Source organism: Perissodus microlepis, chromosome 1 (genome assembly GCF_051167445.1).
Source record: "Perissodus microlepis isolate ML-2025 ecotype Zambia chromosome 1, ASM5116744v1, whole genome shotgun sequence".
Classification (NCBI taxonomy): domain Eukaryota; kingdom Metazoa; phylum Chordata; class Actinopteri; order Cichliformes; family Cichlidae; genus Perissodus; species Perissodus microlepis.
The window spans coordinates 18,630,080-18,653,088 of NC_140461.1; the positions used below are offsets into that span (position 1 = coordinate 18,630,080).

Genomic DNA, 23,009 nt, shown 5'->3' on the forward strand with positions numbered 1-23,009 from the left:
TCACGCAATACAAATGCGCGTGCACTGGGACGCAAAGCGGTCACGGCTACGCCAGGCTCTTATCAATTTACGAGTACTCGTAAAAGTAACCACTTGAACATTTTAGCGCTTTGAAAGGCAGCCCCGACTATTAAGTTATTCTACATGTGATTCAGCTGATGCAAATACTTTTAAATGTTTTTAATTTTCATTTATTTATTAAATAAACGCAAAGCTCTCACTTTCAGCTTGTCTGGGACGCAACGTTAGTTTCAAACTGGGAAATATTCTACATTTTATATATTTATTTATGTTTAAGTAAATGACAGATAAATGTTAAGGCGTGAAATGTAAGCTTGTCACCATAGTGGTAAAATGGTGTGTAGACACGTAGATTAAGTAACACGTCGAGTGGGTCACGCGGTTTAATGTGAGTGATAAGCTTTAGAGTTTACAGAATACGAGGTGACCCAAAACGCACCACTGCCTGGCTGTTGGTTGTCTGCCGCCCCCCTCGTTCGGCCTGAAAGCAATTCACTCTGATGACGTCACTCGCAGAGTTGTCATGGCGTCTTTGGGACCGAAGCTACCGCTGCAATTTAGCTAAAATCTGTCGACAACTCGTAAACCGAAATGGAGAAAAATGCAAACTTGCATCGAGACGCTGACGGGAGTTCTTTGTGTGCTACGATTGCGGGAGAAATGGGCGAAGCTGCTACTGTCGCTGGAGTGAAAGGAACAGCCGACAAATGCAAGAATAGTGAGGCTCCTCTCAGTAGTTTGGTTAACGTTAGTTATAATATCAGCACCACAACCGATGGTGCTCCCAGTAATGTCACTTCCAGTACCAGTGCCGGGAAGTCTGACGTGCAAGAAGTGGTCGAAGTCCTCCCCGAGCAGCAGCAAGAGGAGGGATACGAGAAGAAGAAGAAGAACGCCGAGGCGAGCGAATTGTGGTCGGGGTCCGATCAGATCAGTAACGGGATGGGGCATGACTCTGTGGTGGCCGCAGAAGACAGCCAGGGTGGTGCCTCAAAGTTGGTAAACAACAAAACCGACGCCTCGTCCTCACCTCCCGATAAAGAGAGCGCAGATGTGCAGGCTGAGGTTTCCGCCAGCGGAGAAAGTGAGCCGAAAAAACTTGCCAAACCGACTAATCTGTGTCCGGACAATGCAAACACAGAAAACGTCAAGTCGGGGCTGCCCGCTGATAACGCCTTATCAGAGGGATTGCCGAGTGGGAGTGACCCCGATCCCAGTCTCGGTGGAGAGTCTCGAAGCATAGATTCACTCGAGTCCTTCTCCAACCTCAACTCCTGCCCCAGCTCCGACCTGAACAGTGAGGGGCTGGAGGAAAGAGGACTGGCCTTGGCCCTGCAGAACGAGTACGGGGCTGATGGCACGAAGAGTTCATATGCGAAGGACAGGGCCGCTGGCCAGTCCATATACCACATTAAGTGGATCAAATGGAGGGAGGAGAATACGCCGATCATCACCCAGAACGAGAATGGCCCCTGTCCATTACTGGCCATCATGAATGTCCTTCTGCTTGCATGGAAGGTAAAGGCTTGGAAATGACTGTGGATCAATGCAAACTTGATTTTGCACTGATATAATTAGGCAGATTTCTTAATGCATCTCTGAGCTCTGACAGGTTTCATGCCTTTATAAAGAAAAAGTGTGTATTAAGACTTAACTTAATAACACAACTGTCAGTCTAATCGCTCTGCATTATCATTTTTTTTTTTATTAATTTCAGCCAAGACACGTCTTTACGTGATTTCACTAGTTAAACCATCATGCCTAAAAGCCTTAAGTGCTTACAGGATATATGATGTACGTATCTTTTACATATTTGTCCCGCTGTGTTGTTTTTAAAAATTACTAATGAACTATGGCTCTGCATACGTTTGTTGTAGGTTAAGATGCCACCTATGATGGAAATTATAACTGCTGAGCAACTGATGGAGTATCTCGGTAAGTCTTTGTAATCCTGACAGCACTTAGTCTCCCATGTGTGTTCAGTGACAAGTCCAAAAAGCAGCATAATCCAGTAGCAGTATCTTGGGCTGCTCCTACAGCATCACACTAACCTGTATTTGGAGTGGCGCCCATGAGTCCATGCACTTGTAAACATAGAAGCCTGCAAAGCCACTGAGTTTCAGTGCCCTCATAAACGTTCTTGTGTTTCATGTCCTCTCTAATGAGCGGTTACATACTTAAAGGTCCTATACAGTGTTGGGAAGGTTACTTTTAAAATGTATTCCACTACAGATTACAGAATACATGCCCCAAAATGTATTTTGTAACGTATTCCGTTACGTTACTCAATGAGAGTAACGTATTCTGAATACTTTGGATTACTTAATATATTGTCATGCTTGAGGGTTACTCGCCCTTTTAAATCTTAATATAAAATGAGTAACAGTAGGGTGGACATTAGGTAAGGCTGCACTTTTTTGCAGCGATCTCGTATAGAAAACTATTCTGAGCGTATATAAAACAGGTCAAACCGAGGTAAAGGGTCCTCTGGCTAATACGTCGGGTTCTGTGTCGGGCTCGTGGCCGAAAACTGGCTTTACTTTGTTGTGTGGGTCAATTTTGCTAGCGAGAGACAGAGAGATGCGTTGAAAGGCTGCTCCAACGGAACTTATTGTGTCGGAGAAAAACAGGAACACAGTGTACAGTCGAGTCCTAATAGCTTACTTACAACTGGGCTTGTCAGGCACTCTTTTTGGCTGCAGTGGTTATTATTATATTTACATGCTTCCATCTCCCGTTTCTGCTCGGTGACAACTCGTTCTTTTCTCCTTTTTCCTCCCTCCCTCCCTCGCTCACACATAACAGGTATGGCAGTCCATTCTCCCTGCAGCACGGACTACACTGCCCATGAGGCTACATTCTTTAGGGCCTGTAACACTCTGCCTATTGCCTTCATATTAAATCATTTTTAAAAATATTTCTTCACGTCATTATGCAAGTAGAGGTGACATGAGCCGCAAGATTGAGACGCAGGCATTAGAGCCTCTTAATGCGCGTTTTGTTTGGATTTCCACCAGTGTGGAATTACCAAAAATAGATAGAGCATAGCCTAACATATGAAACAGGAAAAGACCGCCGTGTAATCCATATATTTCAACAAAGTAACTGTATTCTGAATACCACCTTGTAAACGGTAACTCTAACGGAATACAGTTACTCATATTTTGTATTTTAAATACGTAACGGCGGTACATGTACTCCGTTACTCCCCAATACTGGTCATATATATATATTATTCCAGAGTCATCAGAGGAAGAGAGCAGCACAGGGGAATCCCCCATCAGCCAGTCTCGTGCTGCTGCAGAGGAAACAGGAGCTGTGTCCTGTCATTCATAACTAAAATTAAACTTCAAATATCAAAATAAAGTGTCACATTAGCAAGGGGCTCTTCAGAGGTAGAGTCACCGATCCACACTTGTGTCACTCTCCAGTGCACAATGATCCACGTAAGGTTTTACAACAGATTTACTAGGATTACTTGTGTGTGAGACATACCTCGTCTCTGTTGATCACACTGACAGACAGTGGCAGATTTGTGCGGCCTGATCACTATGTGCATTTAAAATTGCTGTGTGCGTGTGGTACCTCGTGCTTGCACATAATTGCGGCACACACAGTCTTGCGTAGCGTTAAGGGGCTTCTGGATAGCCTCTTTGTCGTAACACGTAAACACCAAGCTCAGAAGTGGTGTTTTTAAAAGGCCGATGGTTGAGTATCACAGCTCACGAGTAAGCAGCGTAGCATGCCAGAGATCCGGCAGATAGATACAGATATTAAGTGACTGTCAGGGATCAGTGAGTCAACAGGTCAGCAGTGAGGGGTTTTCCCAGTTGTGGACTTGCTGTAGTAAAAGCAGTCAGCTGGCAGGCCCCCTGCTGGAAAAAATCTTGACTTGCACTAAAATCTTTGTCAAGGCTGTCCAGTTCAGCAAGTAAGACAGAGGTGGTTTTTAGGCTACTGTCTGATCAAACATTTTGTGAAATGAAAGCTTGTGTTTTACAGTTGTAGAAGACGGCAGCAGGGCTATACCAAGCCCGAGTGAATGCATCCGCTTGCTTTTCCGGTTTGTTTGTGAAGCATGCATTTGGCACACGATATCATAAGTCCCAATAAAGGTTGAAGAACGTAACAAGCCTTTGCTGAGCTTTGTATTTTTATTTCATTTTACTTGAAAGCCAAGTTCAGAACTGGGCAGTTATTTCCCACAGCATACGCACAAAGAAACCACTGCGTCATTACAATTATAAAGCACTAATCACACAAAAGAAAGCTTAAGAGGCTCTTTTTATTGGATGTATTCAACTTGTTCTGTTTGAGGAAGATGCATATGAAAGCAGTTTTTATCCTAAACGTGTAGCTGTTTTCACTTAATATAGATGTTGTCGGCAAGGCGTCCATGGCGTTCCTCTGAGCAGTTCTCAGGGAAAATATGTGTTGACAGTGCAGCACGATACTCCTGCCAGTTCCTAATAAATTTATGATTCTTTGTGAAACATTTTTGAAAACCACTTGCTCAAGAGTTTTAAAAGTAAGGAGTAGACGGCAGTAAAACATTCACAGCGAGGGGAAGAATGTATTTGCCCTTTGCAATGCTGGAAATGTTCATCAGTGAGATCCTAATGAAAAATAAGACAATTAGCAACGAGCGGAAACCTTTGTCTTGAGATGTAACGGTCAGCTGTGTTTTTGGCGCATCTTGAAACTTATCTGTCTACAGCTGATGTACTGTAAAGTCTCAGTTTGTTGAGTGAAGACTTGCATGTTGGTAGTACTGATCAGGGCAAAAAAATAAATAAATAAAAGAGGAGCCAGACATCTGCCAGGCTCTGCCCTCTGGCACAGCCTGTATTGCTATAGAGGTGAGTCAGCGGAGCTTTCAGGTGACGCCACAGATGACCGAGATTCAGCTCATCCTCCATATTTGTCACAGACCTTTTTTTGGGATACAGCCGACCAGTGTAAAATCTACCAATGAGCACTAGAAACAGTTCACAACATCTGTTACAATCTTTACTCCATGTAATGAGTTCCAATCCAGATAGTAATTGCGTTGCTCTGGAATATGACTCGACATATCTGCCAATATCGCTCTCTTTCTCTCTCTCTCTTCAGGTGACTACATCCTGGAAACCAAACCTAAAGAGATATCAGAAGCTCAGCGGTTAAACTATGAGCAGGTAAGGCCTGACTCATACCTAAGCAGGCGTGTGTTTTTGCTTATGTGTGTGTATTAGTAAGCTGCTGACTGTTCATGGTGCTTGAGTAGGAGCGAGGGCTGTTTTGGATGAGTTAGCTCTCACTCTCTTGCTCTCTTCTCACCCTCTCCGTTGAAACGACAAATGTGCAGGTTTAACACGAGCTATCTGCTCTGCTCGCTGTCTTTATTGAGATTTCTTTTTACTACAGTGACGACACTGCCGCGCTGCTGTGTCTCATGTCCTGCCAACACCCCGTGTAGCTGCTTGTTTAAACTACAACGGGTTTGCACATTTGCATTGACATAGCAGAGAAGGGCAGCGGATGTTCCATAATATGGTAATAAGGGTCGAGTTGATTGCAAACTGCATACATACGACTGCAGCCCAGCTTTTCTTTTTCCTTCCATTGCTCTGTATGTTACATAAGATGTGTCTTGCAAGGCCCAGGGAACAAAAAGGGTCAACGGTGTCAGATTATGTTGTTTCACATGGCAGTAAATGCTTAGAGACGCTTGGGTAAGTTCAGCTCCCGGCTATTACTGAGGCTGTATGTGTGTGGCTCACAGTGAGAGGCTCTTGGAGATGGAGCTGTGGTTCCCTTGCTTCCTCCCATCTCCACTGCCTGCCTCAGAGTGTGGGAGGGGCCCTGCCTCTTCTCCATTTGCGTGGCAGAGCACCAGCACATCTGTGAATGATTTCAAGCCACACTTGTCCCTCGTTCAGAAAGGGCAAAAATAATGCGCATAGTTTCTTCATAGAAGCTCTCTGGAGCGACCTTTCTAAATTTAAGTTGAGCTGAAATACAACCTCTTGAATAAATCAGCAGTGTCCTCAGCATTCAGAGTAAGGGAGTGGTCAGGGTATGCGTTGCATAGTTATTATGGTGGTCTAATCCTAGATACTGGCCCGGGAGCTGTTTTGCATGTGGGTGTCCTTGTGTCCGTTTGCCGCCTGCGTTGGGCTGGTTGACACAGTATGTGGAGACTACAGCGGCCAAGGCTTCTTGGAAGCTGGAAATTATGATTTAAAAAGGAACAAGTCTGAGATGTGTCGTGGATGAGAATCAGATGGTGCCCCCTTCTTGATATGTTGCAAAGACATATTTCCGTTGCTCATTGGATTGATGCAAAATGCAAATGAAGTTACCCCGACTTTGAAAAGGATGCTAGGAGTTCATACCCGAAGTAATTCTATTTATAAATTCCGCTTAAAAGTCATCATCTGTCGCAGGAGTGCATGCGGATTAAAATAGCAGATGCACAGCTGCTCTTTAGCTATTGTTAAATATTTACTCGGTGAAGCTGAGGAAGTGAGTGTAGTTTTGCTAGGCTTTCGTCTCAGTGGACCCAGCTGAACACTGATTCATCCACAATCACTGAAGGAAGTGGGCTGGGTTTAAGCATCCTCTCTTGTTCTTATTTAGTGTCATTCATAGTATCGATCATTGTTCACAAGTATTTTGCGCTGAGTGAAGCAGGTACAGTCCCAGCAGCTGTAGCATGACTCTGAATTTCTATATGCCCTTAAGTGTGGATTTTTCATTAATGAAGGCAGAATATTTGTGTGTGGTATGTTTGAAATCTCTGTCTAAATAAGCCAGCATTGACTGTAGTTAATAAACATTAGATAATAGATAGAATAAGTTACAATAAAAAAAAAAAAAAATCATACAGCCCAGTTTATAAGGTTTATGGAGGTCCTTATGCAGTGCAGATTACTGAAGGAGTTATAGTATGCTCTCAGTTGTGTGGGTTGTGGTATCAGAGCCTGATTTAATCCGAGTAGGCTCTATCTAATTAAAAGATGAGAAATGAATGTGTACGCAGAGTTGCCAGTTTATCAGGTTTGTTGTGTAAAAGGTAATTTGCAGGTCTTTTCAGCCTTGTATTTTATAACAACTACAGTAAAAGTACCAACTGAAAAAAACATTTTATGTATGTGGTTATTTTGAATTGGATGCAAGAAGCATGTTTCAAAAATGTCAACAGAAGGAGAACAAAAATGTAGAAAAGTTGTGTAATACTAAAAATAAACCAGGGGCCAGATCTTAAAACTAAACTAACTCTCTGTATGTATTATTGTAGGGTCTACCTTACAATATAAAGCGCCTTGAGGCGACTGTTGTTGTGATTTGGGGCTGTATAAATAAAATTGAATTGAATTGAATTGAATCAATACGAATAGAGGCTGAGTATTTTTGCGGTAATGGTCAGTTTGGTGGTCAGAGTTTGGGTATTTAATATTTAATGAGTCTTGTACGCAGGGGACAGTTTAAAAACGAGGTTGAATGGCAGTGACCTTTAGGCCACAGGAAGGGTATCCATGAAAGAAATCCTAAAGGCTGTATCCTGTGAGCTAACAAGGAGAGTGACCCTCTGTGGATGCATCAGTGCACACAGCTTGGTTAACTCACACATTTGTGAAGGCACCATTAAAGCTAAACAAGTTTCATCCAGACTCAGTGAATCCGTGCTTGGTTTTAGTGAAAACGGTGGAAAACCACACATATTGCAATTGCACTGTTGTGCTAAGCTGGCCTCCCTGCTGTCTGGACCTGTCATCTACTAATTAGTGTCAAAGTTCTCAATGTTTGATGTGTCATCTTTATTTGTTTTGTTTATTTTTTTCCATTAAATTTCAGTAAATTCTTTCTTAAATGCGTTTGTACAGTTTAGTGTAATCCATTGTGAGGGCTCCTTTGCAAAAAATGTATCTCTATGAAGCTTGATGCTTTGACACTGATGATTTAGACAGATCTAGATTTGTCTTGAATCTGATGACCAAAATATTGAGTATCAAACGCTGCAGATGTGAGCCAGCACAAAAAGTGTGTCCCACTTTGTGGGACATTACCGTCTTGTAAACTGTTAATAATTAACCTCTCAAACTAATGGGTCATGACATTATGTAAGACTTCTGAGGCTGCTGGCCTCCATTCATTGACTGATGTTTTTTAGGTTCAAAGATCTATTGTGTATATGTATAATAGGGCTGCCACGATTAGTCGACTAGTCACGATTACGTCGACTATCAAAATCGTCGACGACTGATTTAATAGTCCGACGCCTCGTTTGAAGCATCACAAAAGACGCAGGAATAAGTAGTAGGATTTAAGAGTGTAATAACGGACTGAAACAGAAGATGGCAGCACTGTATGTACAAGGATGCCAGCTGCCGTTAAACCCCAAAGAAGAAGAAGCTGTATCCCAGAATTCATAGCGCAGCGCAGCTCAGTTTACAACAATGGCGGCAGCTAGTTAGTTTTAATATTACTCTTATTATTCTTTCTGGGTCACAAAATAAACGATTAAAATATTTTCAGGCGAGAATGTAACTGTATAAACCTCAAATATTTGCTCAGTTTATCAAGACACCACATATTTTCAGAAGCGCTCCGACGTTTTCGGAGACGTCTGTTACCCACTAGCTCGATAGCTAACCGGGGGCAAGGCTCACTAGAGCCCGTGAGAACACCTGACTCCCGCAAATCATTTTCAAACCCACCGCCGTCTTTCCCTACTCAGGTTAAATATATATAAGTCACTTAGATAACTTCAAAATGTTATTGTTTGGCTTTTTTTAGTATTTTATTTGTTCCTGAGTAAATCGGTTTGGCTGAGATTAAAGTTATAGTTTTTACACAGCTGAATAAACGTCAAGCAGACAACTGATTATCAGAAGTGTGAGATGCTCGAGAATATACTCCGGTGTCCCGTTATATTTTAGATAGCAAGGAGCAGACGGCTGAGTTTATTAAACTTCACCGAAACAATCTGCAAATTTCATTAACATTTAATAAACTATCATCTTGTCTTTATTTTTAGTTAGCACATACCTTAAACACTTAAAGCTGTAAGCTAATGATAGTTATATAAGAGCAGATGCATGCTGGTGGAATAAGCTGTAGTTTTACGTCCAATGGATGCATGATCTGATTAGTCGACTAATCGCAAAAATAATCAGTGACTAGTCGACTATCAAAATAATCGTTTGTGGCAGCCCTAATGTATAAAGATTTATCTGGCGTGTAGATGTACACAGATGACTGCAGGCAGACCCATAAAATATGCATCAGCTTGCCCACACAACAAATATCTGACAGCTGTATTCACTATTCTCTGTTTGCTTCACAGTGACATAAAATGTACAGTGCATCCTCTGATTTCATAGCGCTTTTTTTAAAGTAATGGACAGAAGCTTTGTAGTAATTTTTAAAACACAGCTGATTACAAAGTATAAAGTCATTAGTGCTGTTTCCCTCCAGACACACGGCATACAGTGCTCAGACTCGTCCCATACTTTTGAAATCATCTCTGGAGTTGCTGTTGTTGTTATGTTACCTACCAACAACCACATGAAAGTCACAAATCCCATCTTTCTAACAGTGTGTGTTTTGATCGTTACTGGTCTTGGAAGGGCTGCATAATTATAGCACTTTAAAATTGGACTTTCTTTTTCATACACCCTTTATATTTCTACCAGAACCTGGTGCTCAGTTGTGTTTCTTCACAGTAACAATCAGATTTTATGTTCTTTCAAATCTAGAAATAAAGCGAGCATCTTCTTATTGTTTCTGCATGACTGGTGTCACGGTGATGTTGTAAAGTGGGAACGGCTACATGTGTTCTGTTCTTAATTGGGACCTTCATCTTAAGAAAAGAAATCCTTTTGGGAACAAAGTCCCTCATGTGCTCAGAGAGAGAAGCAGAGAGGCCTGCCCTTAGACACCTTCGCTTAGACTGTGTAAAAAACAAACAAACTGCAAGGCCCCAGCAGAGTACCATGCTAATGTTACGCTGTGGAAGTGTAACACGGCGGGGCTAGATGAACGTGTGCGTGATGCAGTGCTAATCATCTGATCCACGAGCGCTCATCTGCTGTTGGAGCTCTCTGCCCTAAAATGAGGAGATGTGGTCCATTACACATCCCTGCTAATCCTCCCATCACTGCTGCTTATAAGCATCCTAATCCACCACTCAGATGAGCCAGCTGTGGGCTTTCCACCTCAGCTCTGTGCACCAAAGGGTCAAAGCTGGAGCAGCCCAGCGCTTATTGGACACGATCCTATCGCTAGCAGAGGGATGTCAAAACACTTCACAGAAAATACTCTGAAGCCATTGTGGGAAAAACAGGGGAAAAAAGGAAAGACATTTCTGTATTAGATAGTGGGAATTTTTCTGCCTTTTTATTGTTTGTCTATTACTTATTTAGTCTGGTGTGGTATAAATGGCTTTGCGGGGAGGTCTTTTACAGTTAAAAGTCCAAAATTTATCCCCTCCTTCACATTTTTCAAAACTATCCAGTGGGCCAGATTAGAGTCTTTACCAGGACTGGTTCTAACCCCTGGGCTTTATGTTTGACACCGCCGGTCACCCCTGAGTCCACACAAACTGCCCTGAAAACATGAAGACATTTCAATGCTTGCATATTAGGATGTAGTGTATCACAGAAATAAAGTTTTCCATTTGCATAGTGATTCAAACTAGATCATAATAGTAAGACCATGTTTTATTCATAGTTTTATGGAAAATGTGTGCAAAGTCATGTCCAAAATAATAAAATTGATTTGTGTCAGACAAAAGCCTTAGAAAACATTTCTATAATTCATTTGGAAGCATTTTCCCTACAGCTGCTTGGAATTACTATTATTATTAGTTTGGACAGGAGAAGTTTTTAACTGATTAAACATATGAAGGCATTTTTGTAATGCAATACAGCTGAGAGAAAATAAATGGGGTTTAATCATTTAATATTAGAATTTAAAAACTGAAAAATGCAAATAAATCTCCACTTTGTAGGCTCGTATTTATCTTTCTGGTATGTGTGACGGTGGTAATTGGTTTTTGGTTTGTGGAACTTTTTTTTTTATCTTCCCATAGAACACACTATAAACTCATAATAGAGTTGTCGGGCTCAGCTGCGAGGCTTATCTTGATTTCAGAGTTAAATGGCAGGAGAGGTTTAGTGCCAGCTGGGAAACATTGCTCTGAGGCTGAGTGCAGGAATTAGTCTCTCTCATTGGGTCCTCAGGTGTGTGGTGCAGTTATGCATATAGAGTATTTGCTCTAATATTCATACGGTGACGTAAAAAGGCTGGTTTTCTAATTAAATCCTCTCTTACCGATAAAGAAAGAATGCCAGTCGGATCCACAGAAAAGGATTTTCCACTTACGCACGATGTATTTGTGCCTGCTTTAAAACCTTTTTACTCTACAGAGATAATGAAAATCCACCAGTCAAAACATGGCTAACGAGAAGTACAACTAGAGACTTTTCTATTAAAAATTTTCTTTCTAAATGTGAGAAAAAAAATAAAGATTTGCTGATATTTGTTTGAAATATACTTAAAACATGTTTTTGTATTACTTTATCAGAAAAGCCTTTTTTATGTATCTATAGCACACGGATCAGGGTCAGCCGTGTGCTGTGGATCATCGTGTGTATGTGTGGTGCAATAACAAAGGAGGAAAAGAGCTAGCACACACCTAAAACATTACTGTAAAGAGGACGGGGTGTGTTTGTGTGTGTGGGAGTGTGTGAAGATTGTGGAACAGCTGATAGTTACTAAAGATGGCCTCCCAAACAACTTCATAGTAGGTGGAAAAATGTGTGCGAATGCTTTGAGTTTAGAACGAGCAGCATCCCGAGGAAGTCATTATTAAAAACATGGTGTTGTTAAAGCATAACAAAAACCACAACATTTAACTATCAATATTAGGGCAGCTCATTCAGACAACTTTACACCAAGCATGGCATTTCCTTGGGTCCCCAACCGTACACCTGCTAAGTGTGAAGAAAAGAGGATGAGCAGTTGTCAACAAAAGCGGAGTACAGGCGCACACATAGAGACTAATTCCTCTATAGTGAGAGGTTTTCTTATCAGTGTAAAAGACAACGTTTTTCTCAGTACTGTTGGATTTGGCTTTAATTGAAAAATAGCAGTGGCATACAAGCTCTCAGTCAGGTTCTAATATGCAGGATGTGACTGAAACAATTTGAATCTCATGCAAAATTATGCCGTCTCATTCATACGACTGTTAGTTTGTTTGGGCTTTTTCTGCAGGGATCCTGCTCTCTGCCTGTTAGGCCTTATTTTCTTCTTATGTTGCTTATTAGGTGGTATCTGGGCTGCAGCCTCTGTGCAGTGATTGTGTAGTGACTGGGCAAGAAGAGTGTGCAGGGTTTGAATGCAGGTCTCTATGAAAACACAACAACTAGGTTACGGTTTAGCTTCAGGCCTCCCTGTTTTCTCACCTGTGAACTATGTTTTTAGGTTGCGTTTACACAAAATCCAACACCTTCCTGTGCGTTTATGTTCAAGGAGTTGAACATAAACAGGTGTTTTGTTTCGTTTTGTTTGCGCTTCATAGTGTAACTGCTGTGAAACAATCAATCTTGAACTACAGATTCCAAATTTAAGGTCCTTTTATCCACCACTCTTCACATACCTGACCTGTAACTTGTTTAAAAGTTAATGAATCAATGACCTTAGAAATCTGTCCTCCAACATCAGGAATTTTGCTCATAATCAATCTGTGATTTTTAACTCTAACTTTTGTTTTGACATAAAACTTACAAAGGTTGTGCAGTCGCACTTTTTTCAACTGAGAAATATGCCAGAATTTCCCATTTTTCTCTCAAGCAGACCTTGAAAAATTCAGCCCACTCATTACAAGAGGAACTAAATAAGAAATCTTACTTTTACAGGAATTTAAATGTTGAAAGCTTTGTCCACTGCTGCATTCACCCTTTTTTCTGTGCCTCTAAAGTATCTGCCACTGTGCACTGACTTGTGTAAAGCACTTTTAAAACATGGGTAAGCTATTAAGAATTTAAACTCGACTTTAAGAACATTTTAACAAGAATACACTGAGAAGTGGGTGAGGGAAAACTGAAGCAAAATAAAGCAAATCAACACTCTGTTTTATGATGGAAAATTAAGCGCACAGGTGAAACACAATGACATGGAACTCTATTCACAAACTTACTACAACTGGGACCGGTCATATCTGACAAATCGGCTCAGTCATCCAGGTTTTCCAGGATTTAACTGTTATACCCAGAATGCCAGTTTGTGCTCTCTGTTTGGGGGTTAAAGGTTTGTAGTTCCACAGGTTCGATGCCCAGCTCCTCCAGTGTCCATATTAAAGATCTTCAATAAGATGCTAAATCCAAATTTGATACATCCACCAGCGCGTGTGGGTGAGACAGGTGTAGCTTAAAAAACATAGACCACTATGCACTTTGAGCATCTTAAGCTTTTTTTTAAGCATAGAAAAGTACAATATAAATACAGCCCATTTACCACACCATGTACAAATCAGGAGCCTCTGATTCTCTCCTGGTTTCTGTGCCCAGCCACTACTGTCAGGTACACGGCATAAAACATGATCTAATCTGAAAGATAGATGGATGTGGATTCAGTTTTTTTACTTTTTCAGGACTTTTGTTTGTTTGTATTTTTTTCGCCTCCTGGTATCACAGCTCAGTCCGTTCATAGCAGCCACAGTGGGTTTGTTTTGTCACAGTGTGATAGCGGCAGGGGGGTGGTATCACGCGAAAAAGTGACGTCAGTGCATCTTTCGGCTCGGTGAGTCATCTCCCATCATCTGGTCATAAAGACATGACACATTGAGGGAAGAAAAGACATTTAAAGTTGATCTTACCAACTGCTGCAAGCAAACAAAAAGTAAAAATCTGCTTTGCTTGAATTTTTGAAAGGAAAAAATAAAATATTATTATTAGCCGCTTAAAACATATACTGATGTCGTTGAGTTTAGATGAAAAGATCAACTGTGTGTGGTTTGTTACGGCGTGAAATAATCACAGCAATATTTAATTGCATGAAGTTGACTTATTGAGCAAAAAGTAAAAAGAGCAGTATATATGAAAATAACTCCGCTACAATAAAATAATGTGATCTGACAAAACTATAATAATAATAATAATAATAATGGCTAATGGTTTATTTTAAAGTTCTAGAAATTGATCCACGAGGACCCCAGCAATGTTGACTGTGCAAACAACAAGGATTAGTGTTACAGATAAAAGCAGTAAAAGCGGATGTAGCTCGTGGCACTGTAACATTTTTAAATTGCACACGCAAATATGTCTTCTGTTGTGATTACTTGCATGTTTTCTGATCAGTTCAATTTTATTTGTATAACATCTGTGTCTCACGCTGCTGCGCTGTGTCCTTTCTGTTTTCTAGAACATGAGTGATGCCATGGCAGTGTTGCATAAGCTGCAGACAGGTCTAGACGTGAACGTGAAGTTCACCGGGGTGCGAGTCTTTGAGTACACCCCAGAATGCATTGTGTTTGATCTGCTGGACATCCCTCTTTACCACGGCTGGCTGGTTGACCCCCAGGTGAGATAGATCTTATTTTGCCTTTACTGCCGTAGAAATCGGCCTGTTTTCTTTTTCTTCTTTTTTTATCTTCAACATAATATGAATACTGAAGGATTCTCTCAGTTTTCTGTTTTGTTTTTTTTGTTTTTTTCTCCACACATATACGTTGGAGGTTGAATTCATTTTAGTTGTAGTCCAATTAAGTAGTCTTGTTCTAACTTATTACAAAGACAAACTGCTACTACTTCGTACACTTTATTAGATGCACCTTTGTAGTACCAGGTTGGATCTGTTTTTGCCTCCAAAACTACTTCTTTATAGCATATATTTAAACAAGCTGATGAAAACATTTCTCTGAGATTTTGGTCCATATTGTTATGATATTATGATTATGAGTCCCACAGTTGCTGTGGATTTTTCCAATTTTGGTGGTCCCCTGCAAATTGTAGCCTCAATTTTCAGTTCTTAGCTAACAGGAGCAGCACCTGGGTCTTCTGCTGCTGTAGCCCATCTGCTTCAAGGTTTTACATGCTGTGCATTAAAAGATGCTCTTCTGCATACATTGGGTGTAATGAATGGTTAGTTGAGGTAGTGTTGCCTTCCTATCATATCAAAGAGATTTTCAGCTAGAGAACTGCAGGTCTGAGGATATTTTCTCTTTTTCAGGCTTGTAAACCTCGAGATAGTTGTGTGGGAACATCTCAGTAATTCAACACTTTCTGAAATACTCACATCAGCCCATCTGCCACAACCACAGTTTGAACTTCAGCACATCCTCTTTCATGTTCACATGTCTCCATGTATTGACTTGCCCCCTTTTTTGTTTTTTAATGTGTGCTTTATTCTAACATCTCATACAGTGCAGCATCATTTTAAAGCAGTTTTACATTTCGACAGGTCATGTTTTTCTTTATTTGCACGCCACATGACTTTACATCCTCGATATGACGCTTTAAAAATTAATATTTCAAAACAAGAGCATAAAAACAAATCGTTCTGATTAACCCCACAAACAGGGAGGAAATTAATAAACGATTAAACAAAAAAATGCGCCAAAAAGAATAGAAAGAGATGTGGATTGAAGAACCTTGTTGTAATTATAAGGCCATTGCAGAGTTAAAAAGCTTTATAAAACAGAGATTTTGTAGCTTCAATGACTTTTAGCTAAATTTATATGTTTGCATGCTTTTTTTTTATATGTTTTGTGGTGGTGGATTAAGCTTTAGAAACCAATTTATAATACATTCAGTGGGGGCACCTGGAGCACAAAGACTTTAGTCTCAGGGTATTATTAACAATAATGTTAAAAATGATTGGATAAAAGAAATGACAATTAAACAGATGAACAAGAATGTTTTTCATTTGGTTTTAAACTCGTCCAAAATGCGTGCCAACATTATCAGAGCACGATGTGGTTGCTTGTTCCAGCAGCGTCTCCAGTATCAGGGGAGAGTCGGAGAACAATCATTTGTTCTGCTTCAGAGGACCTGAGAGGTTGAGTTGGTTCATAGCTTAGGAGCCTGTCAGAGAGAGGAGGTGGTCTCCGACCCTTAAAAAAATGAGCCATCCACTATAACGCATGCACCTTAACAGAAACCTCTTTATACTGGACACGAACAGAAATGATGAGTGCAGTCTCCTAATTTCAATACAAGCTACTGGAATTAGTCTCCAAATGCAGCTCACACCGTACCTCTCCATTAGCATGTAATTAGAATTTACTCTTGTACCAGTTTCAGCTCACCTTTTCTTTGAAAGTTTTATTTTTGTTCTATTTTATCAGCTTTTCTTTATCTAATCGTTCTCCAAGTCCTTATGAGTCATGATAAATTCCCACTTGCAGATGTTTACAGCAAAAACAGATCTGACATTAAAAGGTGACCTTTTAAGTGCACTCTCCCCTTTGATCGTCTTTTTGAGAAACGTTAATGAAAGGTCATGTTCTTTATAAGTGTGTAATCTGTATAAAGACTTAATAGGTGAATGTAACAGATTTTAATAAGTTAACTTTTTGGGGGGCTGCTGTCATAAATTTTCTTTGGGATTTTCTGCAGCTTTTAGTAAAACAACATCAAAGCTTGTTGAATGTTCTTTCCCACACTTTTTACAGATGCATGATATTGTCAAGGCAGTGGGCAACTGCAGCTATAACCAGCTGGTCGAAAAGATAATATCCTGCAAACAGTCAGACAACAGTGAGCTGGCAGGAGAAGGTAAGTGCTTTCTCTTCTCTCCTGATCTGCCCGACTGCTTTCTAGTCTCCCATTTCTTCTCTTTTGATCCTGTGTACTTGAAGCTGGAGAGAAAAGAGAAAAGTTGTACATTTTAGTAAAATAATAAAAAGATTTTTCTTTTTTTTTTCTTTTAAAAAACAAAAAAATGTGAAACATTTTTTTGTTGGCATTACATTAGACATGCTTCCCCAGAAAACCACAGACTGAGTTTAAATAAAAACCAGGACATACTTGTGACTACTCATCAAATGACCTATTTCCTCGGCTCACAGCGTTCCTACCAGCTGTCTGTAACTTCTCAACTAAATATTTGCTCAATCAACACTGAGCTTCCTAAGTAGTTGTCAGCTGGGCTGCTACCACAACGACGCATCACCGCATTAGTCGATGTCCCGATATGGTTCATTTAATTATCTTGGACAGAGATTAAATTCTGAGAAAACTGAGTTTTGAGTAAAGTTGATTCAATCTTTAAAAGATTCATTCACAATCTAGGGTAGAGTGTTTCTCAGTGGTAGCATTCCACTGATTTTGAGTTTTGAATGCTGCTCTGTTGTACAGATGTCAAATGTGACTGTAAAGGTTGCCAGTTCGAGCAGAGAGTCAGAGTTGCTCAGAGTGAGGATAGACATTACAGCAGAATTTCCACAAAGCTTTCCAAGTAGCGACCTGTGTTCATGAATGAACTGGGATTGCTTGATTGGAGTCCAGGCGACTCATCAAAGTGGTAGCTCAATGACAAAAATAGCTTTTATGGGATCTAGCACGTGAAGCTTAAAGCATCCAAAAGCAAATAATAAAATTATTTTTAATTACTTAGAGGTGATTTAAACGTGAAGCTAATCAAAACAAAGGAACGAAAATTTATAGTCACCTAAATCTGCTTTATATTCCCCAAGGAATTTAAATCAATTAAAAGTCATCAGTGTTTCTTCATTTTCTAATCTAACTTCATTTAATTTTTTGTTTTGTGTTTCTTTTTCTTTTCTCTTCTCTCTCATTAGGCATCGTAGCAGAGCAGTTTTTAAACAGCACAGCCACCCAGCTGACTTACCATGGACTGTGTGAGCTCACATCTACGGTACAGGAGGGAGAGCTCTGCGTCTTTTTCAGGAATAATCACTTCAGCACCATGATCAAGTACAAGGTAAAACTACCAAAAAAGTAACAGCATATTTGCTCTGACTGTGAACCTTATTGATGTAACTTGCATTTAATATTTTCCTGATCAAGATGGCATTTGGCAACCTTCACTGTACTCTTAATGGCAAGTTTTGATACCTTAGTATATATCAATAAAGACAAGGTTTGATGATTTTTCCAAGGGTAGTTGCATAGACAGAGACCACCCTGTCGACACCCAGTCGTTCTGTTCCATAAGCAGGTCTGGAATATGCAGCTCAGAAAAGAGCTTCAAGAGTTACTTAGTATGCTTTAAAGGGGTAAAGAGTTGAGATTTATGTAACAAGCCACTGCTACATTGCAACAGCTTAAATGGGTCAGGACGTCATGATACCATCTGTCCCTCTAGCAGCAACAAGTCTTGCAGCCCTTTAAATGTCAGTTGTTGTAGATTGTATGTGATATATGAACACAACGTATAATCCGTGTTTTTTTTCCAATCGAGGTGCAATTGGTTGCACAGAGGATGTTCACCTGGGAGAGCAGTGTCCAAATGACCTAGTGGGAGGGGCTACACAACATGCATAACAAACCTACTGAAGTGTTAATAAGTTACAGTTGAGCTCACAGAAAACAGCTCAACCACTTTCTTGTTTCTGATGAGTAGTTCTTTTGCCTTTAAGTGGCATCTGTGTAGTTAATGATATGCTTTAATATATTAATCAGTCTGAAGAAAGCTGTTTATTTATGTGTACATAACATTAGACACCACATTCACAGTGACCCTAAGAGGGTCATTGCTTACCATATATCTGCAGCAGGGAATAACCTTTCCTGTTATCCAGGGAAGGGGAAGTGAGTGTGTGTTCTTTCATTTTGAATAGTACACTTGTTGCCAATATAAGCAAAGCAGTGCATGTGTGTGCCCAACAACCATCAGACAAAGCATAATAACAGCCCATGGTCTCTTGTAATCACTCCAAAGCAGACCTTTGCATGAACTTGTACACATACATGCTAAACAGCCTTATTTATCTGTGAAGACTGTATGTCTAGGGTCTAGCGTGTGATTTAATCTGAACACTGGTACGTTGTTTTTATTCTTCATAAATAATTCTCCTTCAAATAATTAATATGGGGATCCGAGGAAGGGCATCAGATAAATACCGACGCACTTTATGTCCGACATCAAAAGAGTTAATCCTGTGAAAGAGTTTATTATTATAGAACAATCAACATTTCCTCAACTTAATATTTTGTAACCAAACTCATTATAATAATCATCATAATTATAATGAAAATAACAATAAGAGTAATAATATAACTTTGTCTGTCTACATACTCGTTCCATGATCCAAAATTCAACAACCACACTGGCACACAGGCACATCTTAGGCCTCTGAAGGTTCTTATCTAGATTACATATTGTCTCACCATGTTACCTAGCAACCACCTAGCAACAGACTAAAGTGACCCATTTTTAACTTTAACTAATGCACCTGTAAATCCTTATAAAAGAATCATATTTTAATGTTACAGCAGTAACTATTAGTAACATCTAACAGCCTCAAAACGTTAAAATTATGTAATTTTTTTTACACCATCATGTTGCCTGGCAACCACTTAACAGTGGCCCAAGGTGACATTTATATGGTAAAAGCTGGGGTCCTGAGTAGGGATGGGTATCGTTTAGGTTTTATCCGATACCAGTGCCAAATCGATACTTTTGAAATCATGCCGGTGCTTAAACGGTGCTCGAACTGGTGCTTAAAGAATGGAGAACCAAACTTTGTCCAAAAACCTCTTATGTTTTTATTTTTAGCAGTCTCTTTTTTTCTGCAAAATGATAAGCACGGTCCAGCCCTACGCACGGGGCGATCCGAGCTAACTCGCTAATGGAGATTTGCCACACCCGCAGTAGATGTGCTCTCCGTGAGGTCTTGCAGCAAGCTATCAAATACGGTGCATTTCTCGGCTTTTAAAAAAACGCTATGGGTCGCCAGGTGTTTCATCAGATTCGAGGTGTTACCTCCTTTGCACAGTATCACCTTAAAGCACTTGTTGCAGGCTGCTGAGTTTGCATCTTTTGCTGTGAAGTACAGCCAGACTTTTGATCGCTTCGCCTTGGGCATTTTTAATCTGTAGCTCTGCTCTAAAAGAACGTACGTACCTGGGCCCGCCTACTATCCTCGGAAAGGTAAAATGATTGGCTAGAATCCAAAGTGTATGACATCTCAGGGGGGAAAAAAAGCACCGAAATATGCGCTGCTTTTCGGTCTGGTTACTACCGTTTATGTCAGAACCGGTCATAATGGCACCGGATATCGGTACCCATCCCTAGTCCTGAGTCCTGTAAATATATCAGTTTGCCAACACCACCAACAGACCAACTAATATTGTGGCATTGGCATGTATTATTAATAATGATCATTTAAATGATGAAAATAGAAAATGGTAGACAATAATCTCTGGCTCCACAAAGCTGATAAATTCTGGAACTGAGACAGTTTACTTTGACCTTCAGCGCTATCACATTGACCAAATCTGACAAATAACCTTTGAAAATCCTTCACCTCCTTTGTGGTAATAACAAATACACATTGTACTAACAGCATGTTTGTATAAACTGATAAGATGTGTGTAATCTGTGTGTGTTGTTTCCCAGGGCCAGCTGTACCTTCTGGTTACAGACCAAGGTTTCCTGACGGAGGAGAAGGTTGTCTGGGAAAGTCTGCACAACGTTGACGGCGACGGCAATTTCTGCGATTCGGAGTTCAGGTTGCGGCCTCCTTCTGATCCAGAGACTGTATACCGTGGCCAGCAGGATCAGATAGACCAGGTCTGAGCACTGATGCAGGCAAGACTAGCAGAACCAGTAACAATTCCCGTCCAGACCGTGATGTGTTTAAATGTGTTGTGCTTTTCACACCATCAGTGTGACACAAAGTAACGTTTTGGGGTGTTTTTTTTAGCTGCTTTAAAGCATTGGCCTCAATGAAACACAACACCAGTTCCCATGAGACACAGAATTATCGAAGTGAATAGACACGGGAAATGAAGCCAAAGAAATAAACTCTGCGTCAACCCAGGCTAAAAAAAAATATAATGGAAACTTCTTAAATAATAAATGTGTTGTAGCTCCCAGTGCAAATCACATACAGGGCAGCCTGAATAGCACCGGGCAAGGCTGCATGGCACCTTGCCCTCCTCTAATGCATGCTTCACTGTGGTCCCTATCAATGCATTGTGTTTGTCTGTGATGCTCTTTTACCTGTTTCACAGCTGTCTTCTTCTCGGTGGACCAAAATAGATTGAACACAGATTTTCTGCCTCGCTCCCACACATGCACCAATGAGACATGAACAGAGGGGCTATTACTTTTTATTCTTCTTGCTTACTCAGGTCTAGCACTCCTTATCAGCAAAATTGGTTTGGTAAGAAAACTGTATTTTATGGACGACTCGTGACTTCAGTTAGATGAAGAAAAAATTCCCCATCTTTACAGCGACACTGTGCATAGCATAGACAAGGAAACACTTTAGATAATGCACTCTGACAAAGTAGACGACAGACACAGTTGTTTCTCCGAATAAGGAAAAACTTGAGGCTTGTGACCAACTGTTCAATAACCAGAACACAGTATTTGATGCATTTAAGCATTACAGTGATAGATTTGCTCATAGGTGATTCTTTCTCCACCTTTATATGTGTGTTCATGTCTGTTATCAGGATTATCTGATGGCGCTGTCACTGCAGCAGGAGCAGCAAAGCCAGGACTTACAGTGGGAACAACTCCCAGAAGGCATCAGTGATCTAGAGTTAGCGAAAAAGCTTCAGGAGGAGGAGGACCGACGAGCCTCCCAGTACTACCAGGAGCAAGAGCAGGAGCAGGCGGCGGCGGCAGCAGCAGCACACGCACAGGTAGGGAGGGTGGGAGATAGGGAGATAGAAGCAGGTAAGAAAGGAGGTAATTTTATGAACCACAGAGGGTAAAGTTTGCCTTTTGGAAACGGAAAGATGTCTGCATCAGAGAGCGGAATTACAAAGGAGGAACTGATGATGAAAAGGGGAAGGTGATAGCACATAATCATCCTTTTTCTCCTTAATTCGTGTGAGCAGAGTATAAAATTCAGGAAGTGGACAAAAAGAAATAAAACAGAAAACAGGAGATAAAAGTAAAACTTTTCAGTTCTATTCACATCAGTTTCTTTATACAGCTTTTCTCCTTTTTTACATTTTTCTTCCGGCTGCTCCTTTTAGGGGTCGCCCAAGTGGGGCATCTCTCTCCATCACACCCTATCCCTAGCATCCTCTTCTATCACCAACCCTCTGCATGTGCTCCTTCATTGCATCCATTTATCTTCCCTGTGCTCTTTTCTCTTGTCCTCCAGCCTGGCAGCTCCATCTTCTACATCCTTTGTCGAAAATATCCCCTATCCCTGCTCTGCACATGTCCAAACCATCTCAGCCTCGACCGTCTTTGTCTAAAAATTCACATTTTTGTTGTTGTTATCCACAAATTTTCAATTGACTGTTTTACAAAAAAAAAAGCAGATATAACGTTCTGGAAGGAAAGAAAGGGTAAAGTAAAATGTAAAAGTGAAATTAGCCAAATGTGGCATAATATTTGGATGTAAATGATGTGATATTTAAAATCTCCATATATCAGTATCATTTCAGAAATGTTGAAGAAGAGGTCAGAGGTCCAAAGTACATGATATACCCATCTAACATTCCCAGTGTGCCTATATGTCATTAATACAAACAATTGCAGTAAGAGATGCAGTTTTAAATAACTCTATATATCATTATTACTTTGACCATCAGATCAATCTATTCACTTTGAAGGAGAGGTCAGAGGTCAAGTGTGATATATAATAGATTTCTATATGTTGACAAGACACACACTTGTAAGAATCACAGTTTCTAAGGCTTTTTCTCAGTTTTCAACCAATCAAATTATGAAGTTGACCTTGAAAACCTTGGTGGATGTAAGCCAACTATTAATGGATTGCGACCCCCCCCCTCCCCCCGTACACCACTAAAAAGATTGATCAGAATTCATTCAAATCTTTTTAAGCT

At 40.4% G+C, this 23,009-nt stretch overlaps 1 protein-coding gene across 2 annotated transcripts in view; it reads left to right on the top strand.

The window, feature by feature from the left end:
* Positions 1-522: 522 nt before the first annotated feature.
* mindy2 (MINDY lysine 48 deubiquitinase 2) overlaps positions 523-23,009 on the top strand; it is a 28,638-nt gene continuing 6,151 nt past the window's right edge. Inside the window, exons 1-8 of one of the 2 annotated variants that reach the window (XM_084933491.1) lie at positions 523-1,539; positions 1,899-1,956; positions 5,134-5,198; positions 14,431-14,589; positions 16,682-16,784; positions 17,810-17,952; positions 20,593-20,766; positions 21,657-21,848. In XM_084933491.1, coding sequence (XP_084789617.1) covers positions 613-1,539; positions 1,899-1,956; positions 5,134-5,198; positions 14,431-14,589; positions 16,682-16,784; positions 17,810-17,952; positions 20,593-20,766; positions 21,657-21,848 — 1,821 coding nt within the window. In that variant the 5' untranslated portion in view covers positions 523-612. Of the gene's footprint in view, positions 1,540-1,898; positions 1,957-5,133; positions 5,199-14,430; positions 14,590-16,681; positions 16,785-17,809; positions 17,953-20,592; positions 20,785-21,656; positions 21,849-23,009 lie in introns of those variants that run through there. The other variant, XM_084933499.1, reaches the window with a different exon arrangement.